At 39.4% G+C, this 7,953-nt stretch overlaps 1 protein-coding gene across 1 annotated transcript; it reads right to left on the reverse strand.

The window, feature by feature from the left end:
- Positions 1 to 4,710: 4,710 nt before the first annotated feature.
- Positions 4,711 to 7,669, reverse strand: LOC109791537 (protein pns1). The gene is made up of 3 exons (XM_083067707.1): positions 7,558 to 7,669; positions 5,327 to 6,472; positions 4,711 to 5,060 (listed from the first exon to the last, which is right to left on the reverse strand). Exons 1-3 carry the CDS (start codon positions 7,657 to 7,659, stop codon positions 4,926 to 4,928), a joined length of 1,383 nt encoding a protein of 460 aa, XP_082923833.1. The 5' UTR covers positions 7,660 to 7,669; the 3' UTR covers positions 4,711 to 4,925.
- Positions 7,670 to 7,953: the final 284 nt, after the last annotated feature.

Here is a 7,953-nt window from a genome sequence, read left to right on the forward strand (position 1 = left end):
CCCGAGCCATTTTGCTTGAGGATCGAACCTAGTCGAGGGAAAATCTTTTTGATTCCCTTAGTTAAAATTTTGTTCTAGGAGAGCGAGGAGCGGGCTTGTAGAGCGAGGGAACGCCAAAACGCTTCCCAGTTCTTTGCAATATATAAAAGCACGCTTCAAGAGGTTTCCCTTCAATCATTCCTTTTACTGCTTTCTGTGTGCATATTTAAACTGTCATCATGTAGATAGACAATTTATAATTGCTTAGAATAAATAGGGGTAATTTAGTAATTTTATACTGTTCTTTTAAAAATAATCTGTCATAGGGAACCCGAAAGGGGCGCCGTGGGGTGCTAACACCTTCCCCACGCGTAACCGACTCCCTTACCCAACTCTGGTTGTAGTGGCCAAAGTTGATTTTTAAATCAATTGCCTTATCCCTTTTTCCAATGTTTTGAGTAAAACATTGGTGGCGACTCCACGAACCCTCCTTTTGCGAAAACCATTAATCCATGGAGGGTCCCGCTTGGGATTAATATGGATTGGTGAGCCTTTTTAATAAAATTGCTCGTTTGACGAGGTCTCAGTTTGAGAATAAGTCATTCTAGCAATCCACGTTTTTAAAACAAACGAGTCCAACCATCCTTCGCGAATGCCGAAAGCCCGTTTCGGGCCGGTGGCGACAGGGACCAGTCAACGAGTTGATGAATAAGGACACCGTCTCCTTATCCGACAGCGGGGGCTCTATCTGTGCCGCCAACTCCCTCCAACGTTGGGCGTACGCCTTGAAGGATTCATCATTCTTTTTACTCAAGGCTTGAAGATCTGACCTATCGGGTGTTAGGTCGATGTTATACTTATAGCGCTTGAGAAAGGCGTCGGCCAACTGTCTCCACGTGCACACTTGATTTCCATCCAGCTGCATATACCAATTGAGTGCAGTTTCGGCTAAGCTCTCTTGAAAGCAGTGGATCAAGAGCTTTTCATTTGTGGCATATGCAGCCATCTTGCGACAGTACATGGTGAGATGACTTTTGGGGCAAGTCGATCCCACGTACTTTGGGAAATCCGGCACTTTAAATTTAGGAGGGAATTGAATGTCCCTCACTAAACACATGTCAGCGGCATCTTTGATGTCAAAATCATGCCCCTCCATAGCCCTCAACCGATCCTCTAGGGCGTGGAATTGTTCTTTTGAAACCTCGGGCTCTTTAATCATAATTCCAGCCCCAAGGGGTACAGTGTGTGGAGGATCTTTTTCATGCTCTTCCTCCTCTCCCTCATGATGGGACCCATGTTCACTGTGATGAGATCCATGGACGTTGTGGTGACGCATGAGTTCCATCATTTGCGCCATTTGCTCTTTAAGCTGTGAAAGCTCGGTTGTGAGCTTCTTGTTTTGCTCCTCCAATGCTTCCATTTTCTTGATTCTCTGTGCGCGCGTAAGGACAGAGAGATGACCAGCCACTTTCTAAAATGAATGTTTAGTTAGTTTATTTTATGGAATGAATACACTCTTTAACATGAGCTTGATAAACCTCCATCTTTAAGGCGCTGCCTTTTTAAGACGGAAGTTTACCACCCTTCTTTATCTATGATCTCTCCCCAACGGAGAATCTCTATAGTCATGGGTCTCTTTCACTCATGTCAAGAGGTATTGGTGACCCTAAAATGTATGTTTTTATGAGGATGCATGGTCTCTTATTGGTAATGATGCACATGCCCCTTACTTTTATATTTTCACACATTGGTTTTTCCTCTCATGTCATGACATTTTCATGCATGGGGATTTATTCTTAGACCTTATTATGAGGTTATTTATTAATGCACAAACAATTGCACATAAGCATTTACACAAACAATTCACTCATCCACGAACAGTCACGAACGAATCACGAGGTAGGGGTCTCCTGCAGAAAAGTGCATATTCAAGGAGGATCTAACTGTTCTCACTTGGTCAAAGGCCCCCAAGGTGCCCCCATTATAGGGACCCAATTCCTCTCGTCGTAAGTCGATGGAAAGTTCCAACGCACTGTCGGACTCGAGTTCATGGTTATCACCTTGAGTGATGTTTTTCCGACAACGGTCTCGTAGGCTCCTATAGACCCATTCAACCGGCCGTACTAACATCCACTCCCTATGGATTACCACTCATGCCCCCGGGTATAGAGGGAACTGTTGTGTGCAAAGGTTTGTGTGCAATTTATTTCAAACAATTGCGGAAAATTAAACAAACAACAGTTATTTAAAGCCAAATATATAAAGCATGTTATCATACGAGCAAGGGGTAATGAAGTAATTTTAACTATTATTTGTTAAAAATAATCTGTCACTAAATGGGACTGACTCTCAAAGCTTCCCCAGTGGAGTCGCCATCTGTCGCCACCGGCCCGAAACGGGCTTTCGGCATTCGCGAAGGATGGTTGGACTCGTTTATTTGTTTAAAAATATGGATTGCTAGAATGACGTATTCTCAAACTGAGACCTTGTCAAACGAGCAATTTTATTAAATGTTTCACCAATCCATATTAATCCCAAGCGGGACCCTCCATGGATTAGTGGTTTTCGCAAAAGGAGGGTTCGTGGAGTCGCCACCAATGTTTTACTCAAAACATTGGAAAAAGGGATAAGGCAATTGATTTTATAAATCAACTTTGGCCATTACAACCAGAGTTGGGTAAGGGAGTCGGTTACGCGTGGGGAAGGTGTTAGCACCCCACAGCGCCCCTTTCGGGTTCCCTATGACAGATTATTTCTAAAATAACAGTGTAAAATTACTAAATTACCCCTATTTATTCTAAGCAATTATAAATTAACTATCTACATGATGACAGTTTAAATATGCACACAAAAAGCAGTAAAAGGAAGGATTTAAGAAGAAACCTCTTGCAGCGTGCTTTTATATATTGAGTAAAACTGGGAAGCTTTTTGGCGTTCCCTCGCTCTACAAGCTCGCTCGCTCCTTCCTAAAAACTTTTGACTATGGAAATCCGGAGGATTTCCCTTCGACTAGGTTCGAATCTCCAAGCTAAGTGCTCGGAATTCCAGAACTTCGTCGGATCGACTCCCAGAGAGATTTCTAGGGCAGAACACTGCTCAAAAACCCCAGAATACTCAAGGAGGGAGTCAAAACTGAGTGTGAAAGTGTGAAATGACGTCCAATTGACGTCATATTTATAGGGAATAGGCGCAATACGGCCTACAGAAGCAATACGGCCGTATTGAAATTTTTGAACTTCAATACGGCCGTATTGAGTTCAATACGGCCGTATTGAAATTCAGAAATTTCAATACGGCCGTATTGAGTTCAATACGGCTGTATTGAAGCTTCAATACGGCCGTATTGATTTCAGTACGGCCGTATTGAAGTTTCAGAAACTTCAATACGCCGTATTGAGTTCACTGCGGCCGTATTGAAGCTTCAATACGGCCGTATTAAGTTCAGTACGGCCGTATTGGGCTTCATTCCCTCCACTTCCTTATTTTGAGCTATTCTAAGACCTCTAGACCTACAGAGAACCCTCCTAGGGCCTTCCAGGAGTCCTTCTGGCTGATCTTCCTTCAGTCTTCGAGAGTCTTCAAGCTTTATTTCCGACCCGGACAATTTTAGGGGTCTACAGTGTAAAATAATGATCTTCCTAGATTTTTATGAAGATTATGGGTTTTTTTCATGTTAATTTGATTTGCTGAAGTTTGGTTTGTTTGTTCTGAGTGTCTCTGTTAATTATTTCTTTATGCATCAGGCTGTATCAAGTTTAAGGAAAAAAGGAAATAGACTTAAAAGTAACCTTGAATCTCAATCTTGTTATGATAAGGTTATACCAGAAGAAAAAATTGAGAAGATAATTCGGGTATCTTCAGCAGAGAAAGTCATTGGTAATGATCCCCAATGCACCATTGCCAAGCCAAAGGTGCTGTGTTTGCACCATTTCTGCTGGTTCTAGCTTGTACTATGTATGTTGACTTCATATTGGAAAGTGTGGGCATAATGATAAGTGTTCGTGTCTTTTGTTCAGAATCTTACTCTTTTAGATATGTGTACTTATCCGCTGAAGCTATTGTTCTCTACTGGTTGAAGGTATTTTATCTATAGTAGCTGCATTTTGTTTTGACATAATTGACATTGTGTGTTGTAATTCGTCTCGGTGAAGTTCTACGATGAAACTTTTGATTCTGTGGAAGGAAAGTGTAGGCTTAAACTTATGGGACCTAGGCGTTTGTGAGGACTTTAGTGAGACAGTTTTTAAACATTTTGACATCAAGAGAATTAGTATACCGTGAAAATGTGGTGACAAAATTGTATTGTCACGATGTGACATTCTACTAGTTTCTAGACTAAAAAGGACTGCAATTCCAATACATTCAAGTGTCTATTATCCGTTGAATATGCAATATTAATTTGTTTGGTATAGCTTGTTTTTTTTGACACAAATCATATGCATTCATTTATTTTTCTACCCTCGAGGAGTTGTTATGACTTGAGCCAAAGATATTATATACGTATCTTATCTTCACCTATGTTTGTCATATTTATTGTGGACTTATGGACTTGAAGCAGCAACCAGGTGGCTGTCATATTTATTCTTGAATACGCTGACTTCATTTATTCTTTGGTTATTCAGATGAATGATTATTAATTATAGCAAGTTTACAAGAAAATTTGGACATGGTTTACTTATTTTCCATTTAGGAAAGGAATTGCATGAACTAATCTGATAAGAATGAAAGGAATACCATAAGGAAACTCGCAGTACAAATTTTATCATAATTGATTAGTTGAAGACTACATCAAAATTAAACCTTTATGTACGTTGTCAAAATTGTTTCCAACACTGTAATTTGAATCAGCAAGTTATCTTATTAGAGGTAATATACTAATATACCCTTCTGGATTTGCTGTTCCTTCAGTATTTCATTAAACCAGAAAATTAGTAACTCAAGGTTATCTAAGCTTGAGATCTTCGAAGCTCCTCCAAGCGTACAGGGATGGTGGAGTCAAATTGAGTGCTCTGTGGATGCTCTGCATAGGCAACATAGTAAGCTGAAACACAAGCTTGTGGCCATGACATTGCTAACCGAAACTGCATAAGAGAGTTCACGTAAACAATAAGATGCAAGTTTATGATCATACTAATCAATATTTTAAGAAAACAGGTTAAGGAACATTTGATAAAAATATTCAATTACTTGAAAAAGTAAGTGTTAAATGATTTTTATCTTTCATGTATAATAAATATTCTCTTTCCGAGACTTGTTTTTTGGTTAGCATTTATCTAAACACACGTGCAAAAGTGGGTGAGACAAAAACATTCTACTTGTCAAATGCTGCAAAGTTCTCAGTTCTTACGATGAAGTAACCAATTAAGAAAGCATAAATGGATATTTCTGTTGCATAGCTCTTCTGTATTACTATGCTCCAAATTCCACTCACTAGGCCACACATTGCTCCCCCTGCCACTCCACTAAGGAAACAAAATGAGCCAGTGAGATCCAAGTCTATGAGTTGTTTCAAACCAACCCTATTGAAAATGTCCCAAGTGTCAGAGGATGCCTTCACAAACTCCTTGTTATAAACTCCAACATGCACAAAACCCCATCGGTTCCCACAAGCCACAAGAAGAGATGCAAGCTCCATGTAGCAACTAGCATAGGCAAACATCAATTCATCGGTATCTCCTCCAACCAGACTTGTCAACCTTGCAGAACCTCTAAGGAGTGTGATTAAGGGGACAAGCATGGAGCCAAAGGAAACACTTCCAGTTTGGTACTCGACTGTGTCATGCAATGCCACACTGGTGTCCATGATTACTCCACCAGATAAGTGCATATACTTCACCCTTGAAATGGTGACTTGCATCACATTCTTCAGAAACTGCATAGTCCAACTCAGGCTCATCAGAATCACCAAGATGAACAAGGCAGTTACTATGGCTCTGTCTTCAATTGCTCTAGCTCCTCCAATTCCACATACCAGAAAACAGCAATAAAGAATACCAATGAGGGTTGAATAAAATGCCAACCTCATGCTTTTGGTAGGAGGATCAGCTATTGAAACTGACAAGATTCTGTTGGCATAATCAAATCTAGGAATGACCCAAAAACCATAGAGGGATTGAATTAATGCGGAAACCAAAGCAACTATACCAACAGCAAGACTTGGTGAAGATCCAATGTACACAAATAGAAACCCCACTGCAGATGTAAGAAGGGGACTCAGACAAAATGCTGCTCTAATAGCCATTGTGGGACTCCTAGCTGTGATCCACTGCCATGTGAGACCAACAATTCCACCACATAATGTTGCTATTAGGAGTGGAGGGTACCAGTACCACTGCTTTGGGTACAAATGGTAGGTGTGAAAGGCATAGACAAGGCCATAGATGGTGAGGTAAATGACCAACACTGCAATTAGGAGCAGGTGAAGGTAGAAAAGAATCTTGAAGAACTTCTTTGCCAGTGTTGCGTTTGGAAAGCTTGAACTTGAATCTTGTGCCTGTACAAGAAAATGAAAAACAGACCAAGTTGACATGGAAAATTTTCAGTCAACATATTCATAAATCATAACAAATGCAATGGTTTTAGCTTACACTTGAAAATATTTCTATGGACTTGAATAAAAGCAAATGCCTCGTCCTATACTTTGACACATAAACAGTCAAGAATGCACAAGAAATGTTGTCTAGGAAGAAAAGAAGAACCTTGAGGGAGAAGAAAAAATTGCGAAAAGGGTAAGCATGCAGAGAGAACCTCACACTCGGTTGAAAAAGAAGAAATCAAGAAACAGATATGGATATGATAGAGACAAACAGAATTTTGATGGGGTTTGTGGATGAAAGCCAGTCTTGTTGAACTTGTATTTTCTCTTCATCTGTGACTGTGATCACGTTTAAGTAGTTCAAAATTTTCACAGTGTGTCTATTTTATTATTTAAATGCACTATGAAATCTTTGTTTTTGTTTCAGTGTCTTCTCTTCGGTGATGGAAATTTCTTAGGAAACTTACAGATGTGATGTAACTCTCTACAACAAGTCTTGTAATCTTCTTGCTTCAATCAGTAGAAGAAGCGACTGACCATATCCATGTGACACCGTGAAGCGATTTCCCGGGATAAACGATGAGGCTTTAAAAGTTCAAAGTAAAAGGTGATATAAAAGCATACGACTATTTTAGTTAGTTCTTATCTAGTGATTGAATTGTTTGAAACGTGGGAAGATTTTCAAAACTTGTAGTTTTAAGGGAGACAATAATGCATAGAAACCACACCAGCAGCTATATGTAATCAAGCATTCATTGAAAGATTCTTCGCAGGAGAAATCAAGATACACAATCTTATTAGAGAAAGATTAGAGAGAATGAAAATATTATTGATTTGTGATCAGAAGTTATGAAATACAAAGAGAGAGAAACTATATATAGTTGCAGTAGATTGCGAGATAAGCTACCCAACAACAAGCTTACAAACTAACCGAAACACTGACAGGTGTGACTTTCAATTATATCAGAAATAATTACAAGAAAAACAAAATACATCAGAATAGAAAAAGAAGAATAAAATGATAAAATTCTATACTCTAATACCTCGTGCAAGCTTAGGAGTGTTAGACTTGAAGGAATCCGCCACTCTAAGCTTGGATTCGAGAAGTTGAAACCAAGAGGGAGAGAGAGCTTTAGTGAGAACATTAGCTTACTGATCGACAACTGGGACAAGAATTATTTGAATTCGTTTACTTAGGACCTCTCACAAATAAAAAATAAGTCCAACTCGATATGCTTTGTTCGAGCATGTAACACAAGATTATGAGCCAGTATTAAGATTGTCACATCAAATCTAAAGGGTAGTATGAGAAATTTTAAGTTCTTGTTATAAAGTTTGAATCCAAATAGCTTTGGTAATGAACAGAGCAACACTTGGCATTCAACCTCGATACTAGATCTTACTACCACTATTTGTTTCTTGGATAACCAAGAAACCAA

Source organism: Cajanus cajan, chromosome 1 (genome assembly GCF_000230855.2).
Source record: "Cajanus cajan strain Asha chromosome 1, NIPB_CcT2T_4, whole genome shotgun sequence".
Taxonomy (NCBI): domain Eukaryota; kingdom Viridiplantae; phylum Streptophyta; class Magnoliopsida; order Fabales; family Fabaceae; genus Cajanus; species Cajanus cajan.